The 24,145-nt window shown below is 36.9% G+C and overlaps 1 protein-coding gene across 1 annotated transcript in view; it reads right to left on the bottom strand.

Annotated features, from left to right (window-relative positions):
• Positions 1 to 24,145, bottom strand: part of IQCM (IQ motif containing M) — a 407,761-nt gene that overhangs the window by 380,623 nt on the left and 2,993 nt on the right. The window contains 2 exon segments of the mRNA XM_078002318.1: positions 17,617 to 17,881; positions 19,758 to 19,840. Of these exon segments, the coding sequence (XP_077858444.1) occupies positions 17,617 to 17,881; positions 19,758 to 19,840 (348 nt within the window).

Below are 24,145 nucleotides of genomic sequence, written 5' to 3' on the forward strand. Positions count from 1 at the left end.
ATTTGGTGGGTCCCAAGCTCTTGTCCCATGTCCAGGAAGAATGAGGTATGTGGACAGCTGGATGGTGAGGTGAAGAGGTGCTTTATTGAGCAACAGTACAGTTCTCAGGAGACCTGAAGTGGGTAGCTTCTTTCTGCAGGCAGGTCGGCCAGACATCTGCTCTGCTCTCAGCTCCACAGACTCCTCTCCACAGTCAGATCATCCCGACATCAATGTCTCTGCAGCCCTCAGGGGAGATGAGACCAGTAGTGGGTGGCTCCTATCTGCAGACAGGTCTTCCTGTCCTCTGTCCAAGTCTGGCTGAGTCCCGGGGAGAAAGTGCTTACTGATTGGTCCATGAGTGGCCATGGGTGGACCCAGAAAAAGCATCATAGGTTCTCACTCTAGTCCACAGAACTGGCAGCCCAGCCCCAGGCTTCAGGCCATCCCCAGCTCGAAGGTGGAGCGTCACTGGGATCCGCCCCCTTCTGCCCAGGAGCCTATCTGCTTCCTGCTGCCATCGACCTGCCATCCACAGCACCTAAGCTGTTCATGCCAAGGGACACCTCCAGTCCCATGCCAAGCTGCCCTCAGCAACCCCCTTCGCCTCCCTCCCATGCTTGTCAGCACCCAAAGTTCGGAGGAGGCCAAGATGGCAGGGGACTGGCATGTCAGCACAGCCCTGAGCACGTGTACACCTGGCTGGGTCGTGACAGTACCAGGGCTTGGCCACAGCTTTGCTCCAAAATTGGAGTGGGGACTGGGAGTTGGGAGAGGCCAGGCAGCCAGAACAGGCATTTCTGAGCTTGTAGGGCAGGTGGAGCCTCTCGGGCCCCCAAAAGTGCAGGGATGCCAAGGTCTGCTGTTACAGCTAAGCAGATGCAGCTGCACCAAAGAAGGCAAGACCCTCCAACTCGGAAGGGGGTGAGGCTCCCACCTGTTTTCGGTTCCCCGCAGCTCCATGGAGCATGCTGCCCCAGCCAAGCCTCCCCGCCTGCAGCCGGCATCTTTGTAGCAGCCGCTCCAGATGAGCTACTGCTGCCATCACTATTGCATGTCTAAAGCTGAACTACTGATCATACCCATCAAACCTGTTCTTCTCAAAGACTTCCCCAGTTTGGTAAATGACAACCCCATCCACAGTACATAAAAGCAAAAGCTTGGAGTCATCTTCCTCTCAAATCCAAATAACCAATTCATTAGAAAATCCATTAGGTTCTTTGGAAAGGAGAGAAGGGCTGGAAATTGAGTTAATAATCCATCAGGCCTACGTGATGAAGCCTCCATAAAAATCCTTGAACTATGGGAGTTTGGAGAGCTTCCAGGTTGGCAAGCATACTATGTGCCAGGAGGATGGCACATGACAACTTTACAGCAACAGCTCCTGAGCTCAGTACCCATCCAGACCTCACTCTGTGTATCTCTTCATCTGGCTGTTCATCTATATCCTTTATTATATCCTTTATCAACAAATTGGTAAACTTAGGTAAAGTGTTTCCCTGCCTTCTGCGAACTGAGAAAATTCATCAAACTGAGTTGGGAGTTGTGGAAACCCCAATTCATAGCCAGTTGGTGAGAAATTCTAGATGCTCGTACTTGAGAATAGCATCTGAAGTGCGGGGCAGTTTGAGGACTAAGCCCTCAACCTATGGGATCTGATGCTACCTCCAGGCAGATCGTGTCAGATTTGAATTGAATTGGAGGACACCCAGCTGGTGTCCACTGGAGAACTGCTCGGTGTGTGGGGAGAATTTCCCATACATTTTGGTGACCAGAGGACACAGAATTATTCTGTGTTGTGGTTAGCAGAGAATAGAAGAAACACACTTTGTTTTTCCCTTTATGACTGAGAAATCCATTTCAAAATCAGTAAAAGATAATTCCATTATTTTAACTTCTTTCTTTTATATAACTATACACCAATTTTAGCACACTATTATCTCAGAAAGAAAACTAAAATATTAATAAGTTCAGCCTCAAATGTTTAAAGTTAACTATGCTTGATTTACTAATTGGCATTTAATATGAAGAATTGAGCCTGAAAAAGGTTAAAGTAATACAAATGTCAATGGGTGAGGTTGACCAACTTACACAGAGTATGGCAAAAATAATTATGGGTCTCTTGGCTACATATAAATTACTGAGGCACAGAAAGTATTTCATGGCATATCCTTTTAACGTCCTAAAGGGCCTCATACTGCTAGGAAGAAATGCATGTGTCATTCAATAAAAGATTTAATTACTTTAATAACCAGTTTATGGTTGTCCCTTTCCTAAACCCTCCAAAAGGTATGTACACCTCATACTATTGGCAAATCCCCAGTGCCTACAAGTAGTTAGTAACATGGTGGCCTCTGATAATAGGAATTTGTATCCATGGGGAGTATATTTATACCCTTTCTCTTAGTTCAGACCAAGGAAACTGGCTAGACAGAGAGGTTCATGGCTTTGGTGACAGTAAAAGGCCTTCCTGCCGACAACTAGAAGTGTAAGTTTAATTCTGGGAGAGGATCAACACACCATGGAACCACTTATTTAAAGCCATATTCTCTCATCAACTTCCTCCAATATAAAATAAACATTTGATCTTCATTTGCTCTGTCCCTGTGTCTTACTTCTCAATTCAAGTGGTTCCAAACTCAGAAGGAAAAAGGTGGTGTTACCATAACTCTGATTCCTACCCTCCCCTCAAAAACACTGAAATATGTATTTATTTAAGCAAGAGAGAGGAAAAGTAATGCCTGCTAAACTGAAAGTTCCATGAGGACACAGACCATGGTACACCGTATCTGGTTCAAGTAGGAGTTTAATATAGCTGCTGAATAAATATATGAATGAAGAGATGAAAGTTGAAACAATTAGCCTATTGATCACACTTCTATACTCCTTTTGACAAGGAAATTATTTTAGAAAAATGATGTGTAGAATTGAAATGTACTTTCAGTAGTATACTGTATTAGTTTTATATGCCCATTAAAACAAATTACCAGAAGCTTGTGACTTAAAACAACAGAAACGGATTTCCTCACAGTTCTGGAGGCCAGCAGTCCAGAATCAAGATCCTAGCAGGGATGCTCTCCTTCAGAGTCTCTAGGGACAAATCCATCTCTTGCCTCTTCCAGTTTCTGGTGGCTGCCAGATTGGTGTGGCTATATCACATGAATCCTGCCTCCATGGCCTCTTTGTGTTTTCCTCTTTTGTCTGTAATCTCTCTTTGCCTCTCTTTTATAAGGACACTTGTGACAGTATTTATAGCAAATCAGATAATCCAAGATATTCTCCCCACCCAATGATTCTTATCTTAATCACATTAGCAAAGACCTTTTTCCCAAATAAAACATTTACAGGTTCTAGGAATTATCATCTGATATATTTGCGTGGCCATTATTCAGCCTACTATTTACACCTGAAGTGAAAATTTTCCAAGAATGATTGTATAAGAAGGGTGTTTCCAGGCCAGGCTGGTGGCTCATGCCTGTAATCCCAGCAATTTGGGAGGCCGAGGTGGGCAGATCACCTGAGGTCAGGAGTTCGAGACCAGCCTGGCCAATATGGTGAAACCCCATCTCTACTAAAAGTACAAAATTAGCCAGGCGTGGTGGCACATGCCTGTAATCCCAGCTACTCAATGAGGCAGGAGAATTACTTGAACCCTGGAGGTGGAGGTTGCAGTGACCTGAGCGCCATTGCACTCCAGCCTGGGCAACAAGAGCAAAACTCAGTCTCAAAAAAAAAAAAAAAAGAAAGAAAAAAGAAAAGGTGTTTCCATTAGACCTCCAGTGACTACCAACACAAAACTAAATTATCTTGAACAAATATAAGAAACTACCAAGTGATAAAGCTGGGATTTGAACCTGGGGAGTTGAAATCCCTTGCTCTGAGACACTAAACCATCTGCCTTCTCAAAAGGGAGGAATTCACTGATTCACATAAACTGGAAAGTCCAGCTAAAGTTTATCTTCAGCAATGCTTGGTTCAGAGATGTAAACAATGTCATCAGGACTTGATCTCCCTCCACCATTCAGCTCTTTCTTCCATGTTGACTTTATTCCAGAATTTCACATTGTGTCCTCTGTGACCTTCAAGCTCACATCATCCTTGTTGGATTGAGCCCCATCACTCAACCCATCACTGTGGCTAGGAGAATAATCTAATATCATTGGCTATGCCTGAATCACAAGCCTGAAGCTGACAGGTGACATAACAGTCGTACCCAAACTACATGAACTCCAAGTAGAGGAGTATTTTTCCAAATCAAATTGAAATCTTATTTCCAGATCTAAGGTTAAAGAATACCGAGAAGCCAAAACCAACACATGTTCACTGAGGAGGGTCTGCACTACAAATAGAAAACCATTTCTAGAAAGCTACTGCTCTCATTTCACTTCCTCAGAAGAGGTGGTATTATTTGCACCCACATAAAGCTGACAGAATGGCCCTGGCCCACTGTAAAACATTTGACTAACCTCTTAATTCTCTGCTTGTGTTCTTTGTCAAGTACAAAACATGGAACAAACATGTTCTAATATTACAAAACATGTGCTTAATCAGAAAACCTCTGCAAGTCACCAATCTATTATAAGGTTTTTTTTATTTCTAAATTTCCCCTTATTATTTCTAAATATCAGAGTTAGTAGAAGGCAAATGGTAAAAAAGAATGTGTTTCAATTGCCTCTAAATCCTTACAATGTTTTCTATTTATAACATACTATTAATTATATGTATTCATAGTTTTATTCAATTATATTAATTCATATTTAAGATGCTATTAACTTCACTAAAAGTTAGTGAACTTTGGCTACTTCAATGTAGGAAACCATGTTGCTCAGAAGCAATGAGTCTCCTGTCTTACTCTGAGTCCTCATCTTGCATCTTTCTATGTCAGAGCTTACCAGGTCAGTATAACAAGAGAAAAAGTGTAAAGAAGAAAGGAGCATGTTCAAGACATTTGTCACTCAGATATGAATTATATAATTCTATTCATGTGCTAATTTAAGAATTCTGTTTAGGTTCTTTCTGTAAGAGCATTCAAAAGGGCAAGCAAAAGAAAATTCCTGACAAGAAATGGGAAGAAATACAATAATCTAAACCAGGAAGAAACGAAAGGCAGAAGCATTTGCAAAATTATCTGTGTGATAATCTCTCAAGAAATTATCTCAAACTTATTCCCTCATTTAGAAATTTCACAATAAGGATCTGTTTTTATGCATGGAGAAATATTAGTATGTTTAAAGTTCCAAGGTTTCAAATCAAATTATTCTGTGACACCAAACTCAGTATATAATTTTCCACTTCATTGAAAACAATCTCTAGTTTCTGCATTTTTTTATAAATTGTTATGAATCCTAGTCTTAAATTCTTCCAAATAATTTTGCAGGAATGAGTAAAAAAGTTTTAGCATGTTTGTTGCATGTTTGTATGTATAATCGGTCATCTGTTTCTGTAGATTCAGCGTCTACTGATTCAACTCATGGCAGGTTGAAAATATTTTTTAAAAATACAACAATAAAAATAATGCAATTTAAAAAACAACAACTATTTACATGAGATTTACACTGTATTAGGTATCATATGTAATCTTAATATGACTTAAAGTATGCAAGAGGATATGCTTAAGTTATATGCAAAAACACAATTTTCATTTTTTTCTTCTTTTTTCTTTATTTCAATAGCTTAGGGATACAAGTGGTTTTTGGTTGCCTAATTGAACTGTACAGTGGTGAAATCTAGAATTTCAGTGTACCCATCACCCAAACAGTGTACATTGTACTCAATAGGTAGTTTTTCATTCTTTAGACCTCTCCCACCCTCCTTCCTTCTGAGTCTCCAGTGTCCATTATTCCACTCTATATGCCTTTGTGTAGCCTTAGCTTAGCTCACACTTATAAGTGAGAACATGCAGTATTTTATTTTCCATTCCTGAGTTACTTCACTAAAGATAGTGTCCTTCTATTCCACCCAAGTTGTTGCAAAAGACATTATTCTGTTCTTTTATATGGTTGAGTAATATTTCACGGTATAAATATACCACATTTTCTTTATCCACTCATCAGTCGATGGGCACTTAAGTTGATTCCATATCTTCACAAGTGTAAATTGTGCTGTGATAAACATCTGCATGCTGGTGTCTTCTTTATAAAATGACTTCTTTTACTTTGAGTAGATATGCAGTAGTGAGATTGCTGGGTTGAATGGTAGATCTCCTTTTAGCTCTTTGAGAAATCACTCTACTATTTTCCATAAAGGTTGTACCAATTTACATTCCCACCAGCAGCGTATAAGCATTCCCTTTTCACCACATCTGTGCTAACATCTGTTGTTTTTGACTTTTTAAAATGGCCATTCTGGCTACAGTAATGTGGTATCTCATTGTGGTTTTAATTTGCATTTCCCTGATGATTAGTGATATGGAGAATTCTTCACATGTTTTTTGGCCATTTGCATATCTTCTCTTGCGAAATGTTTGTTCATGTTGTTCATGTTGTTTATTATTTGGTCTTTTCCTTGCTGATTTGTTTGAATTTCTTATAGAATCTGTATATTAGCCCTTTGTCAGATGCATGGTTTGCAAACATTTTCTTCCATTCTGTAGATTGTCTGTTTACTCTGTTGAATATTTCTTTTGCAGGGCAGCAGATTTTTAGTTTAATTGGGTCCCATTAATTTATTTTTGTTTTTATTGCATTTCCTTTTGAGAACTTACTCATAAATTATTTGCCTAGGCCAATGTCCAGAAAAATTTTTCCTAGGTTTTCTTCTAGAATTTCATGGTTTAGGTCTCATATTTAAGTCTTTAATCTATCTTGAGTTAATTTTTGTATATGACAAGAGATAGGGATCCAGTTTCATTCTTCTACATGTGGGTATCCAATTTTCCTAGCACGATTTATTGAATAGGGTGTCCTTTCTCCAGTTTACACTTTCATCTGCTTTGTCAAAGATCAGCTGGTTATAAGTATTTGGCTTTATTTCTGGGTTCTCTATTCTGTTCTATTGACCTATGTGTCTAATTTTACATCAGTACCATGCTGTTTTTTTACTATAGCTTTGTGGTATTATTTGAAGTGGGTAATGTGATATCTTCAGAATTTTTCTTTTTCTTAGGATTGCTTTGGCTATTCAAGCTCTTATTTGGTTCCAGATGAATTTTAGGACTGTTTTTTCTAAATCTGTGGAAAAAAAAGACATTGGTAATTTTATTGGAATTGCATTAATCTGTGGATTGTTTTGAGCAGTATGGTCATTTCCATGACATTGTTTCTTTCAATCCATGAGCATGAGATGTTTTTCTATTTATTTCTGTCATTTATGATTTATTTCATCAGTGTTTTATATTTCTTGTAGAGATCTTTCACCTCCTTGGTTAAGTATATTGCTAGGTACCTATTTTTGTAGCTACTGTAAAAGGAATTGAGTTCTTGATTTGATTCTCAGGTTGGTCATTGTTGGTGTATAGCAGTGCTACTGATTTGTGTATATTGTTTTAGTAAACTGAGACTTTACAGAATTCATTGCTCAAATCTAGGAGTCTTTTGGAGGAGTCTTTGGGGTTTTCTACATATAAGATTGTATCATCAGCAAACAGAGATAGTTTTACTTCCTCTTTTCTAATTTAGATACCTCTTACTTCTTTCTCTTGCCTGATTGCTCTCCCAGGACCTCCAGTATTATTTTGAATAGAAGCAGTGTAAGTGGGTACTCTTCTCTTGTTCTAGTACTTAGGAGAAATGTTTTCAACCTTTCCTTGTTCAGCATGTTATTGGCTGTGGGTTTATCATATATGGCTTTTATTATTTTGAGGTATATTCTTTATATTCTTAGTTTGTTAAGGGTTTTTATTGTAAAGGGATGCTGCATTTTTTCAAATGCTTTTTTGGCATCTATTGAGATAATCATATGGTTTTTGTTTTTAATTCTGTTTATGTGGTGAATCACATTTATTGACTTGTACATGTTGAACCATCCCTGCATCCCTGGGATGAAACCCTCTTGATCATGGTGAATTATCTTTCTGATGTGCTGTTGGATTCAGTTTGCTAGTGTTTTGTTGAGGATTTTTGCATTTATGTTCATCAGGCATATCGGTCTGTAGTTTTGTTGTTGTTGTTATGTCCTTTCTTAGCTTTGGTACCAGGGTGATACTGGCTTCACAGAATGAGTTAGAGAGGATTTCCTCCTTTTTGATCTTTTGGACTAGTTTCAGTAGGATTGATACCAATTCTGCTTTGGATGTCTGGTAGAATTTGTCTATGAATCTGGGCCTGGGCCTTTTTTTTTTTTTTTTTCTTCCTGGGATATTTTTTTAAATTCCTGATTAAATTTCATTGCTTGTCACTGGTCTGTTCAGGATCTCTATTTCTTCCTGATTCAAGCTAGAGGAATTGTATGTTTCCAAGAATTTATCTACTTCCTATGGATTTTCTAGTTCATGTGCATACAGGTGTTCATAGTAGTCTCAAATGCTTGTATTTCTGCACTGCAGCATTTTAAATAAGGGTCTTGAGCATCTGACAATTTTGGAATCTGCGAAGTTCCTAGAACCAATTCCCCACAGATACCAAGGAATGACCATATACCTGAAATTGTTAAAATATAAATTAGGTTTTATAAATATTGTTGATCAAAAAACTATTTGGTAAGTTGTCACCACTGTAGGCAAAGGAATAATCACAGCACAAAGTCGTTTTTTTCTGATAGATTTCTCCAGTGCCTTCTAGCTATGTAGTCATTTTAAAGCATTATTAACATTTATTATGCTCTCATTTTATATATAAAGTAAACAATTTGTGATTTGGAGACCAAGGAACACAAACACTCTCCCTCTCTCTCTCTCTCTCTATCTCTCTCTGACACACATACACATATACTCATACACATATGTACAGACTCTCCAACACCCATAAACACATACACAAAGTCACACACACATACACACTCAAACACACTCTCACAACTCACACACTCATACATATTTCTACCTTATTCCAGACTGGGTAAGGAACAACTCCATATCAACCCTAAATATATGTGCATGACATGGATGTAATGAAATTTTGTTGAGCTTAATTACAGCCTGTTTTCAAATTTAAATAACTCAAAATAGATCTAAATATTTTTAATTCCTAAGAGAATGCAAATTATATATTATATGGTACTACATGGATAAGACAATACTGTATTATATGTTAACTAAAATTAATATTGAATATATGTTCCAAAAACACTGATTTTTACATGAGATTTCTAATTTCTAATAGTCAATCATTTTAGTAATCTAATAATTTAAATTTTAATTATTTTTAATAATTAAGATTCATAAATTATTGGCAGAATGACAACACAAACTGGTTAAGCAGTACTGTAGAATATCTATACACAGAAAAATAGTTTCATATTTTTCCTGACTTTGCTGTATCAAAACTATGGGCATGTATTTACAGGTAAGCACAAAGAAGATATTTACTAAGGATATTTGATACTATAATTGTTACAGGGTATTTTTTAAGTTGATATCCTTGGATCAAATTCAAGGAATGTTTGGCCTATTCTCACATAAGATATTCAGTTTATGGAAGATAATGCAACTGAATTTGTCTGGGCTGTCTGAGCAGAAACTACATACTCTACACACGCAGTACACACTTTTCTTTCTAATCTCACAGACTTTAATCAAGTTCTAGAATTAATGCCACTGATCTCTTAGATCATGCTTCCATTCACCCTGAAGTGAATATTGGGAATGCGCTTAAAAAATAGATCCAAAGTACAGAGCTAATACATGCCTTTTGAGATAAGAACTTTGAAAAATGAATTGCAATTTTAATTCAAATATAAACTCAAAGATCAGCATTTCAGAGCTGTCTAGTGAGGCACATGCAAATGTTCCTAGCAGCATGTCTCTGACCTCAGCAGAGTCTATAATGGGATTTTCAGGAGGATTTCTGTCCTCCTTGTGCTCCTGATAAAATCTTCACTTCCTTTTTACATTGTCCACCCCCAACACCTTTGGCCTCATGATTACAAAGTACTAAAGACAAAAATCTCCCAAAAGAGACTATCATTAGAAAGGATTACTCACATACTCTAAGTGACCCTCGGAACTAGTCTTCTCACTCTTCTTACTGCTGACCTCAATCTCCATAGACCTGCCATCTTTCATCTTTCCTTGAACCAGCTCCCAAACTCTTCATTGCCCTAAGAAACCCAAGACCTTCTATCAGCTAAATTAATATTCTTGCTATCTTATGTACATGTTCCCCCTATATTCTTGTTCTAATAATCCTATTTTCCTAAGGAGACAGCTTTTTCAGCAGCTCTCTCAAGGAATAGATATTCCTTTCTTCCACCCTCACATACCCTAGGGCTTCAAGCAAAGGCAGTTTCTTCCCTGATGCTCAGTGACACTGCCCAACCATTTCTCTTCCTTTGAAGAGAAAGAAAGAAAGAAAGAAAGAAAGAAAGAAAGAAAGAAAGAAAGAAAGAAAGAAAGAAAGAAAGAAAGAAAGAAAGAAAGAAAGAAAGAAAAGAAACGAGAAAAGGAATTTCATTTTTTCATAGCAAACTATATTTTCACTTTCACATTTTTCCAAATTATGATTATTTCACCCTTCTCCTTGCTCCTCAAAACCCTAATACTTTCAGTCCCATCTCCCCCTCAAGTGAAGAACTCACTTCTAACTTCACTGAAAAAGAAATTGAAGTAATCTCACCACCTGCTCTATCGATCCACCTGCATCTGTGCTCATGCCCCTGCCTTTCTCTTGGGACAACAGATAAGCTGTCCTTGCTCCTTTCTAATGCATTACTCCTTAACTGAAATATGACTAATATATTTCCCACTCCCCTGATTTGGCTCCTATTCATTTTCTACTTCCTTTGCTGGATACTCCTTTTCTTGCCCTCTAAGTGTTAGAAATTCAAAGGGCTCAGTTCTTGAATTATTTTTCTACCTACATTTACTTCCTCAATGATCTTATATCTAAGTCTATGACTGTAAATAATATCTATACCTGTGTTGTCCCATATGGTAGCCAATTACCATATGTAGCTATGAGCACTCGAAATGTGGCTAGTCCAATTTAAGAGTCGCTGCAGGTAAAATATACACTGGATTTTGAAGATTTAATATGAAAAATATAAAATATCTCAATAATTTTTACATATATATGTAAAATAAATATTTTATATTTATTTTATATATATTTATTTTATATTTATATTTATATTTATTTTATATATATATTGATTTATATATATATATATATATTTTTTTTTTTTTTTTTTTTTTTTCTCTGTCTCCCAGCTAGAGTGCAGTGGCGCGATCTCGGCTCACTGCAGCCTCCACCTCCCAAGTAGCTGGGATTACAGGTGCCTGCCATCACGCCTGGCTAATTTTTGTGTTTTTCAGTAGAGATGGCATTTCACCATGTTAGCCAGGCTGATCTCCTGCCCTCAAGTGATCTGTCTGCCTCAGCCTCTCAAAGTGCTGGGATTACAGGTGTAAGCCACCGCACCTGGCCCCAAATATATTATTGAAATTAATTTTACCTGTTTCTTTTTACTGTTTAACGTGGTCACTAGAAAATTTTTATTACATGTGGCTCATGTGGCATGTCTACTGGTCAATATTATCTATAAATTAATGACTCCAACCTTTCCCATGAGTCCACACTTACTTATAATGGACTACCTATTTGACATTTTGATTTGTATATCTAATAGCCTCCTCAAACTTAATATATCCATATCCCAGTTCTTGGTTTCTGCCCATTTAAAATGCATCTCTCTCTATTCTACATCTCAGAAAGGAGCAATTCTCATCTTTCAGTTCATCAGGACTAAAGCTTAAGAGCCATCCTTCATGCAATCTTTCCCTTACACTCCACACCTAATCTTTCAGCAAGCACTGACAATTCTGCCATCAAAATGTTTTTATGACAGTATTTTTAAAGTGATATTAGAAATAAGGAGGAGAAAAGAAAACAAGCAAGAAAGGAAAACTAATGTGAAAAAATTTCTGAGTTGACCATCATTATAAGATACTGGTTGCTTAACTGTCCAGAACCTTCTGAGAAGCTTTATAGAATGTTATTGAGACCCTTCTGCCCAGGGACAGACAGGAGGAAACATTTATCCATTGGCTCTCATCCCCCATTCCTGGTTGTTTATGTGTCAGCTGAAGCTGGTCCTATAAGTGTCTCAAGCCAGGAAGTATGGAACAAGGACCAGTCACCCGAGCAGTGGCTGCAGTGCCTGGAATAAGAGATGAGCCCAAGAGGATTTCAGGTGATGAATAAGAAGTGTTTGACACAGCCTGCATGCAGTGGTGTGCTGCAGCAAGCTCAGATCTGCTCAGGAGAGCTGACTGTGTACATCTCTTCCCAACTCCTATAATCAGTGGTACCAAATTGGTAGTTTGAAATTGGCTATGTTAAGAGTATTTACACCATGGAAATCAGTAAAAGCTACAAAGCAGGTCTTCCTCCCTCCCCTCACCAGAGCCAGTTGTTAAACATGTGCTAGCACAGTACTGACTAAAAGGTTCTGTTCTTATACAGTCTCTGCTCACTCCTCTCCAGCTCATTCTCAGAACTGCAACCACATTAACTCTTTTTTCCCTTATTTGAAAGTTCTTCCATGTGCCCCACACCTTGGGTCACTGCAAATGGTTTTGCAATTGCCTCAAACTTCCCAATGTTTGAGTAATTCCTATGCATCTTTTATATCTTAGCTCAAATGTAATTTCCCCCGGGGAAGTCTTGCTGACACCCAGTCCACATCCAATTTATTTGTGATGTACTCTCAATCTGTATATATGTGATTGTTAATTGATATCTGTTTCCCTAGCTAGACCACAGGTTCATGAGGACACAATTTATGTCCATTTTTTCTCCTTTGTATTATCCGCACTGAGCTTTGTATATTTACTGAATATGTGTTCATCAACACATATTAAAAGTACTATTACCACTGTTTCATTATTTTCATAATATTGAGAAGTAGTCCTCCTACTTGAAAATGTGGGAAGCCACATTGGGAGGAGAATACATGACACTTTTATGGGCATCAGTTATGTGCATTTTATGTGCATCACTTCCAGCTATAATCCACTGAGACAAATCTGTCACATAGCCCCATCTATTTTCCAAGTACCAAGGAAGAAAAGGATATAAGTTTGATGAGCATCTATCCAGTCTCTGCTACAGTCTGTTCTTTAGGACACTAAATATTCATTCCTTCTTGTTCCTTTACAGAACACACCTTTACTCTCCCCAAAGATGACAACCGAAAGTTCCCCCCAGGCACTGCATCCAGCTCAGAGAACAGGACCTCCAGCTGCTGTGTAGTTTTATCCAACAAGTTCAGACATGGTTCCTTATGGCCCAGTAATATGAGACCCAAGTACAGAAGGTATCTCCACCTTCCCCAAAGCATATAACATACAGTAATAGAGCAGGTATAGGATAACCTCAGTAAAAACTCCATCAGTGAAAGGAAAGATAGTAAACACAATAGTCACCAGTCCAAAGATGTTGTAGAATTCTATTGGAAAGTCACTGAGAAGGCCCCCTAACCTGAAGGTGGGGAAGCTCCTTGAATAGACAATGATTTTGTCCTGGGAAGTACTCTCTTCAGTTTTTTAGTGGCCTCTGCATCTACTCTCTGAGAAGCCTTTTACTTACTTGCTCCTTGGCTACATCTTGCTATTACTCTCCTTGGAGGTTGTATGGCTTGTGTCACCTACTTCCTGATAAATCTAAGTTATCTTACTTTTTGAACATTCAATTACATCAAGGTTCATGATTTCTTTGGGAATGAAATTCTCTAAAAAAATCTGTTAGACTTTTTAATCTATTTGCTTCCAGTTAATTCTGTCTGACAATAACCACATTCAAAGTCTTTTTACATTTTTTGAGACGGAGTCTCACTCTGTTGCCAGCTGGAGTGCAGTGGCACGATCTCAGCTCACTGCAACCTCCACTTCCCAGGTTCAAGCGATTCTCCTGCCTCAGCCTCTCAAGTAGCTGGGATTACAGGCGCTTGCCACCATGCCCAGCTAATTTTTATATTTTTAGTAGAGACGGGGTTTCACCATGCTGGCCAGGATGCAAAGTCATTTTTTTAATATATGGTTCTAAAATATCCTTTGTATCTTTGTTTCCCTTACCTCTTGGATTAGTCTCTCAATAATGACTGCCATGAGGGTATCTGAGATAATGGGCTGGGTGGTAAAAGATGTACTTTTAATATGCTTTTTGCTGCAATGTTAAGTATTAGTAGATATTTGCTTAAAACCAAGACCCCAAGTACCTAGTATCTCTCTATGCCCTTTCATTTCCAATTGGAAACTAGCCAGGACTTTTCTCAGTTTATCTCATGTTTATAATAACTTCCCAAAGCCAGCCAGAAACCAGCAATATATTTTAATAATGCATTTCCCAACTTCTTTACCTAAAGCTACAAAGCTCAGTAGGTATATGGTCTAGATTCCAACTTATTTTTGGTGGCAGTTTTTACCATTACTAATTTAAGATGCATCTCCAACCTTCTAACTTGCTATACCTGGCTTCATGCTGCCACTTAGTGTAAACCACTAACCCAGTACCACAGCTCTTCCCTGTGCCTTATGCTTTATTTTTGACCGAGTCTAAATAACTCTATCTTTCTAATACCTGTAAAATCTCTCCCCTCAACACTATCCCCAGTGCTACTACCTTCATTTAAGTTGTCTTTCCTCATGTGCATTACTGTCTCCTTATTGGTCTCTATGCCTCTAAAATCCATCACACCCCATCTCCACAGCCAGTAAACATGCTAAAATGCAAACATTATCACTGCAACTTCTCTTTAAAACATTTAAATTGTTCTCAAAGCTTTTAGGTTAAAATTCAATGTTGTTCAGTATCTAGTCTGTTATCTCTAATCACTCCCCAATCCTCATGGTCCAATCATGTAAAATCATTTTAATTGTCAAAAACATCACAATCACTTTCTCAGATATCCACTATCAGGTAGATGCTAGGCCCTCTAGCTAGACAGGATTTTCTTTCTTTTTTGAGTTAACACTTATTTATCCTTCAAAATTTACCAAACACTTTAAATTTCCTGAGAATCTATTCCTGACCCCTAAATCAGAATTAGATATCCTCCTATTCCTTTTAAAGCAGTAGAGTTTCTATTACAGTATGAGTCATACTATAATTGTCTATTTATCCTCCTCCAATGCCACTGCAAAAACTACATCAAGTTTGAATTTCCTCAGGGGAAGCAGCATATCTTTTGTCTCTCATACCTCACATATTAAATTAAACAAGTGTTAGGTGAATAAATGCATGAGCCCCACAATTTCAGTATGGTGGGGAACCCTCACATCTATCTTCAGTCTTCACCTGCCTCTCTAGAGCTAGGTCTCCTTTTCTAAGTTCCTGATGGCTATCTCCACATGTGTGCCTACTTAAAAGGTCTAAAAATGAATTCATTATTTTCCCCCACCCCTTTCCCCACTGCCCAAAATCTGCTTCTCTCCTTATTATGGTTCAAATGTTTGTATGTCTCCAATATTCATGTTGGAACCTAAGATCCAATGTGATAGTATTAAGAGATAGACCTTTGAGGAAGTGATTAAGTTATGAGGGCTTCATCCTCATAAATGAGATTAAAAGACAGGCTTCAGAGAGCTGCTGACCCTTTTCCCTTCCATGCCTTCCACCATGTGAGGACACAGCTTTTGTCCCCTCCAGAGGACAGAACATTCAAGGTGCCATCTTGGAAGCAGAGACTGGACCCTCACAAAACCACCTGCTGGTTAGTACCTTGATCTGGGATTTCCCAGCCTCCATAACTATAAGCAATAAATGTAGTATGTTTATAAATTATTCAGGCATTTTGTCATAGCAGCAAGAACAGACTAAGACACCCTCTAAATTTCTATCCCAACCTAAGGATTTTTGTCCAGTTTCCCAGTCTAGAAACCTCAATATCTTTATCATTTTCATTTTCATTACACAATGAGTTGATTTTTCAAAAACCAGTTAATTCATCCTAAAATAATCCACTAATCCTGTATTTACCAAAATGTATTTAAAAGAACACTAGTCTTGAGGACATTAATTGGTATAATGTGAAAAAAAAAAATGGGGGTTCTTTGGCCAAATGAACTGGGGTTAGCAAGGTTAAAAAAAGTAAACAGATTTCTGCAGTATTTCCCAGACCTTTCAATATATTAATAATCAATCTGAATCTCCAATAAGGAATATAACATGTATTTTTTAAAAATGTTTCTAACCAAAGAACCCTTTGTCAGGTCACTGAACCTCTCAGGACTAACAATCTGAAGAGCATGCTTTGAGAAATGCTGATGGAACAGCCCTCCTCCACACTTTATGCTTCCCTACTGCCCTAATTTAGGCCCTGTCATCTCTCACCTGGACAGCCTCGTCACTTAGCTCTCTGTCATCCCTCTCTCTACAGTCTCTGTTGCCAGTTTTATTTTTCTAACAGAAAGATCTGATCATACCTCACTCCTTCCCCCACCTATAGCTTTGAAATCATCATGTCTTTCCATTAAACATAAGTTCAAATTCTAGGTCTACTATCATATTCCCTTCAAACTTTAGCCCACCCATCTTCCAAAATTTGTTTCCTACCACATCTCTGCCTTCCCAAAATATACCATGTTCTTACATCCTTCAGAGCTTTAACACATTTTGTTCCTGCGGCTCAAAATGGCCTCTCCTGTTTCCATCCTACTTCTCCTGAAAACCCAGTTCTAGAGATCTCTTCTGATAAATTTTCAGGAGAGATCTCTTCTGGCCTTTAGTTGGTTACTCCTCAGTGTTTCCATAATGCTTCACACTTACCCTCTTACAGCAACTGTTACACTGTATAGTAAGAAATTACCCTGTGTTTATCCTCACCATTACTCTCTGAGCCTTCTTATTTCTGTTTCTACAGCTCCTAACTTAGTTCCTGGCACAGAGCAGTCACTCTTTGTTGAATAGGAAAAATACAAATGAGTGCATGAATAAATAAACATCTTTAGAAATAACATAAGAGGAAAAAAATAAGATGAGACTGTGAAAGCTATACTAGAAATGTATTATAAGTGGTCATGTATTCAAGCCATTAGTTTCAGGAAAACAGTATCACTTTGCTTAAATCAATCTCTAATTTATACCTACCATGTTACTGATAGACGATAAACCTTTACAATTTCTTTTAAGGGAAAACTCTATAGCTTCCAAAAATCATTTTAGTGTTTTGAGGAAACACACTCACGAGTAAGTTGCCTACCCTATCGATCCTGCTCAAAAACAGAATTCAGGGCTATCATCCATGGCTGCTTTAGCATCTGTGAAATAAACAGTCTCTGAGGATTTTCACTAGGAAGAAGATCACTTCTGGAAGACATGGCTAACCAGTTTTGTTCCCCTAAATTTCTCTTTCCCTTTAGAATGGGTTCATCTCAATTTCTGGTGGTGCCCAGAGACTGGCAGCTCTAATAATCTGGCCTGCCTACCTTTCACTGTTAAGATTTAAAGTTCAGGGAATTATTTGAACAAGAAAATTCCATTACAGGCACATAAGAAGCAAACAGTTTTGCCTGTGGGTTTGCTGAATTTCTTCAACCATACTTACCTTTCACAATTATATCTATGGGCCTGCATCTTTCTCTTCTACTAAAAATGTGTGGTTCCTTGAAGGAGATTCGTTGTGGGGGTTCCTGAAGATGTTCACTTTTGGAAAGCTCCTTGGGAAAGCAAATCCTTCTGAGTGCTGCCCGATGTTCTTGCACCACATCATGTGTTTCCTTTTTGTCAATCTCCAAAGGTATGTATTTACCAGATTTCGGCTTTTGGTGTTTCTTTCTGAAAACATTTATAGAAGTTCCTTGAACTTTATTCTATGAATAAAACAAAAACAGATTTTGGCAAAATTTAATTTTAGTATGCATTATTTAATAAAGTTATATAATAAATTTTATTAATAAGTTCACAAAATCGCATCTCTACTAGATACATTTTGCAAAGTACCTTACTGTATAAGACATTTACTCTTATACAGTAAATTACAAATGACAATAACCAGCTAAATCAGACGTTATTCTACGTCACTCTCTAAAAGTCCTTCACAAGCATAAGGATTATATTCCACTTTGAAAGAAATGTAAATTTTAAAATAGCAACTTTCTCCCCAAAGTGATATTTTTAATTACAGGTTTCAAGTCCATTGTAAAATAGGAGTTTTTCAAATAAACATATAGGAATTAAATTATTTTCAACCATCTTTGAAGAACTTTCAGATGTCCATAAAATGCTAACATCCCCCAAACCTCTTCCTTTGCTGAACCAGAAATAACTGAACATACATGGAGGTAAGCTCTCAAAAAGAGCATATTGGGAATAGGACATACATTTCATATCCTTTTAATCAAAGTTGCTTCTTTATTTTGACCACCTTGAACAACAGAGAAATAATACAGCTCCAAAGTTCTGACAGGTAATTATCCAAATAGCGTAACTGTTCTACACACAGACAGAGCTATAGTTCTTCCCTATTCCCCCAACAACACACACACCCAAAAAAAGATTTAGAAAAATTCAAATTGTTGCTGACTCAAAAAGTCAATAAGAAGGTTTTAGTGAGCTAGTATTACATTTGCCAGGCAACCGAAGATGGAACATTGGGCTGTTATTATTCGATAAAAATTTTAAAACAGGTCAAGTTTCTGAGGCACATCTGTCTAACTCTGAAGACTGTGAAACATTCATCCCATGTTCCCACCAGTGAAATTAATATAATTGAAAATCTTTTAAATTGGTTAGAGGAAAAACTAGTTAAGCAATGTGTACAATGTTGATTACAAGATTAAAACTATGTATGGCCAGTCTTGGCATAGAGGACCATTCAAAAGAAACATAAGTAAAAATTAGAATCCCCCTCTCCAACCACAAGAAATATTGAAAAATATTTAAAAGCTTACTTAAAAATTTGTTTAAAAAATTTTTTAAGTATTCAAAAGGGGACTAGGATCATTTGACACACAGTAAACCATCCGAAGGTACCCTCCCTGCACCTGTCTTCCCAAAGGGCCATCGCTCACAATAGTTACCCCTTCCCCAAATTTGCTGCCTCCCCTATAGATGCTCTCTTCCAAAATGTCACCCTGTGCTGTGCTGACACTCCTCCATCTCTTTGCTATCCCTTTCCCTTTCACTCCTTCTTCTCACGTTCAAATATATGCCATTCAGCAAATATTTATTGAGCCAAGCATAATCATTATTGCTAGAGATACAACATTCAAAAAACAGTCTATACCCTCAAGGATCTATCAGACCAGCAAACAGACAATCCTAATGCAAAAAGACACATGGAATATAATGTATCATGCTAAGGTAATCATGCTAAGAGTATAGAAGAGACTCATCTCACAATATGTTTTCTAGTTTAGCTTTGTCTAAACAGCATTTAAAGGGATATTTACTTGAGATGATAAATCCAATTATTTATGTTTAAATTCTTCAAAAAAATTAAAATTGTATTAAATGTACAAATTAAGCACATTTGTATAATTAAAATTCATATAACTAAAAAATCTTATTTTAAAATGTCATTTGAAATCAATTTTTATAGCTAGTGAGAATTTCATTTTTCTCTTCAATTCTATTCTCTTTTCTATTTATTTGATCACATATCAGGGTTTATGCAATCCTTTGGAATAATCATTGTAGTATGCAAAAATTTTTAAATGTAACATTAGATAAATGCAAAGGACTAACCTCATTTATTTTCTCATAATGTTGGGCAATGAGAGTTTTTGCTTCTTGAAAAAAGTCTTGCTTGGTGATCTCTAATGTAGGACCTAATATAGAAACAGAGAAACATTTTTTAAGCAGTTAATGTGAAAGTAAATTTTATAAGTTGACATTATAAAAGGAAGCAAAAGAATATAATGATCTCTTAACATAATATTTTGCTTTTAAGAAGAAATATAAGCTTGTAATGGTCATGTGATAAGATAGATTATCCTAAGTTACTTCAGTCCAGAGAAACAAAGAAAATATACAAAACAGAAACACCCTTCAGTTCTGAAAGTCCTTTAAATGTTACTGTATAGAAGATATAACAACATGTTTTGGGCACAAAAGTTATTAACAAGTCTATCTGTGTTTTCCATACTTGATGACTAATGTATGAAGCTGTACATTTCCTCAAGAGTATTTACCTTCCAACTTGTTGATAAAATTATAACTGTAAAATAAAATGCCTCAATAAATTAAATAGAAGCAGCACTGAAATAAAAAAACACATACCTATGGATGAATGATGCTATAACAATTCTTATTTCTATTTTTTAAGTTTCTTAATTTCTTTCTACTTTTCTTTTTTTGTGTGTGAGACAGAGTCTCCCTCTGTTGCCCAATCTGGAGTACAGTGGCACAATTATGGCCGAGTGCAACCTCTGCTTTCCAAGCTCGAGCAATCCTCCCACCTCAGCCTTCTGAGTATCTGGAACTATAGGCATGCACCACCACATCCAGCTAATTTTTGTACTTATTTTAGAAATGAGGTTTCACCATGTTGCCCAGGCTGGTCTTGAACTCCAGGGCTCAAGCAATCTACCTGCCTTGGTCTCCCAAAGTGCTGGGATTACAGGTATGACCCAAAGCACCCAGCCTAAGTTTCTTAATTTCTTTTAACCAGGGCTATGTATACAATTCTACAGCATGTAGACTATATCCTTCTCATTTAGCCTTGTCTAAGTTTTCCTCTTTATATATTTTTTTATTAGCTGATTGTGTGCTTGCTTCAGCAGCACAAATACTAAAAATTGAATTATATTAGAGGATCCAGACACTTAAAAGCGTTTCTTGGCTTCCTCCTCTTAACTCGAACTCAGCAAAATTTAAATATATTACCTATTCAAAGTCTGGCCAGTGGGCTCTCTGTTTTTATAACTCTACCTCCGTTAGTACTCTTACTATGAAGGTTTTTCTCCTCTTCACCCACTCAAATTTTAAGCAATTAAAAACTCAATCTTCATGTAAATCAAAACTATAATGAGATACCACCACACTCAACAAAATGGCTAAAATTTTAAAAACTGATAACACCAAATGTTGATGAGGCTGTAGAGTTACTGGAACCCTCAAGTATTGCTGGTAGAAACGTAAAATAGCATAATCAGTTTGGAAAAGGTATGGCAATCTCTTATAAAGCTAAATATACTTCCATCCTACAACCCAGCAATTCCACTCCTAGGTATTTACCAGAGAGAATGAAAATGTATGTTTTCAAAAGATTTGTACAAAAATGTTTACAGTAGCTTTACTCATAATAATTCTAAATTGAAAACAGCCCAGATATATAACAACAGGAGAGTTGATAAGCTATGGTTATATGTGTACAATAAACTACTACTTAGCAATAAAAAGAGATACTGACATGTACAACACTATGGATAAATTTCAAAAATAATATGCCAAGTTAAAGCAGACTTACACAAAAAAGCACATAGTATATGGTTCCACTTATACAAAGTTCTAGAACAGATAAAACTAATCTATGGTAGAAAAAACAAACAAAACAGTTATTATTCTGTTGGAAGGTATGATGGATTAACTGAGAAGTGACATGAAGGAAATTTCTGGAGTGATGGGAATGTTCTGTATTTTGATAGGAATTTGGATTACACAGGCATATATTATCATTAGTGTACTCATTGTACACTTAAGACTTGTGCATTTCATTGTATGTACATTTTATATCAAAAGAAGAAAAACTATAAACAAATAATGAATTCTAACTAATGATATGCATGTTGATTGATGGATGAGTATGTGACAAATCAAGTACAGTAAAATATTAATGGTAAGAAACTTGGTAGTAAGTATATGGGCATTGATTTAACATTCTTTCAAGTTTGCTGTATGCTTGAAAATTTCACAATAAATTATTGAAGGCCAAACTCTCCCTTTATTCTTGCACAAAATATCTCCTTGCTTTTCACCAGGTAGACTCACAGGCCACAGGCAGCTGCTACCTTAGGGTAATGAGGTCCTGAGGAATGAAGCCTGGTTCACATTAATTTCCCAATTCAAAGCCAAAAGAATCACTGTCCTCACATGGAAAGGGCAAGAGTTCTGGAATTAAAACTGTTTCATCAAATTTCAACTAAAATCTAATTTTGCTTTGAGGAGGCCTCTAGCCAGAGCATTTACTTCATGGAGGAAAGGCTGGGAGTTATTCCTAGCTGTAACTTCATAACCTGTCCTCCTTTCCCTTCTCTCATGACAGCCCTTTCCTCCTTTATTTCCCTTCTTCTTACTAATCAAATATCCCTTACCATTACTTTAATTATAATTACAATATTGTCACTTATAATTACTTATAATTACACTTATAATCACTTATAATTACAATATTGTCATGTGTTGTGCACGTGACAAGCAATATAATTTATTAATATATTAAGTCACTGGGTTGTTTTGTTGTTGGAAATGTAGCTTTGTGGAAATCATCATGTCTTCATTTCAGACAAGACCTTAGAGATGAGCTAGTCTTCATTTACAGGCAAAGTTCTGAAATGCAGAGACCTGACAGCCTGCTGAAGTCACACAGCAGTGCTGTGGCTCTGCATAGGTACTGTGCTCCTGAGTTCCTTGCTGCTCTTTTCTACAAATCTACTGCTTTTCCCAATGCCATGTACTCCCTCTAAGTACTGGAAATTCCTCTGAAACTTGGCTGGTCACCCTGGTGAGATACACACATTTCCCTGACACTTGCATTTTAAGCCAGCACTCCTGCCCCTTTTTGTCATTTAATGTGCTGATGCAGCTGTTCCGATTTCCCCCTTTGTAACTAGAATTAGCTTTTGACAGAGTAGTTTAATTCCCAAAGTAGCATTTTCTTCTTTGCTGGGCTCTTTGTTGATTAGTCCCTGATTTCACCTGTCCACAAATGCCACCCATCACCTGTGGACCGTGGAGAAACTATATGTGATCTGGCAGCCCTAATGTCCTTATTGGGGCCAGAAAGCAGATCTTGACATATCAAGGTATTGACACAGCATACCCATACAGTCAGGTCATGAGATTGTTGAGCAGAACAAGGCCTGAGACTTGTTCATAAAGGAGCAGAGAAAGGCAGCCATGGTCGGAAAGTAGAAATTTCACATAGATCCTGAAATGGCTCCAATGAAGGCATGTGGACATTGACTTCCAGCTGGCAGTCCTGAGTCTTTGTTGTCATTCGAGGCAATGAGGTAGCTGTTCTGATTTTCTACCATCACTAAAAAGTAGCCTTTGAACAAAAAAGTTAAATTCACAAGATACAACAAGATAACTCATACCTCAATGCCTTAGAAAAGACAATGCTAGCATCATTTATTTTTATAATTTCCAAGCACAAGTATCTATTCCACAAATGAGTCTAAAAATTACAAGAAATTAAGCAACATTTATATTAAAGCTCCAGCTAGTCAATAATCTTTGAGGCTTCTCTTTTCCTTTTTCGTAATGGGGTAAGAATATAAGTTTGCATCTTTTACACGTTCAAGTGCACTTCATCTATTATTTTGAGGAAGTTGCCAAGGTCTGTTCCTTCTTTATTACACAAATTATACTTATAACTTAATTTGCAAATACATATTGATAGTATATAAAATGATTTTTAAGAGCTCTTATTCCTGAGTCACACAATTTTGTGCTTGAATTCCAGTTTGCTCATGAACCTTATTGTCTTAAGCCTTGTTTTTTTATTTGTAAACTGAGGATAATAATAACATATGTCACAGAGATTTGTTTGAAGATTAACTTAAACATTGTTACAAAACAGCACAGCACCTGACATATAAGCTTTCAATAAATGTGAGAAATTTTATTATTTTTGATATTATTGTATTACTATCATTGGGCTAAACTTTTCTCCAAGAGTGTTTATATAATTACTTTTTTAAGTCAATCCTCATTTCTTCAAAATCACAAAGATAACTTCCTAATGCAGTTTGGGTAAATTGTCTTATTAAAATTCCTTTTATCCAAAACTAACCAACATGTTTGCAATTAATCAAATATTTTCATACATAGGATTCTTCATGTTATTAAAGCCCCCAAAAGAAATAGTAAGTCATTATAAGCAATAAATGTTTTGCAATAAAGTTCATGAA

This window comes from Macaca mulatta, chromosome 5 (assembly GCF_049350105.2).
Source record: "Macaca mulatta isolate MMU2019108-1 chromosome 5, T2T-MMU8v2.0, whole genome shotgun sequence".
NCBI lineage: Eukaryota > Metazoa > Chordata > Mammalia > Primates > Cercopithecidae > Macaca > Macaca mulatta.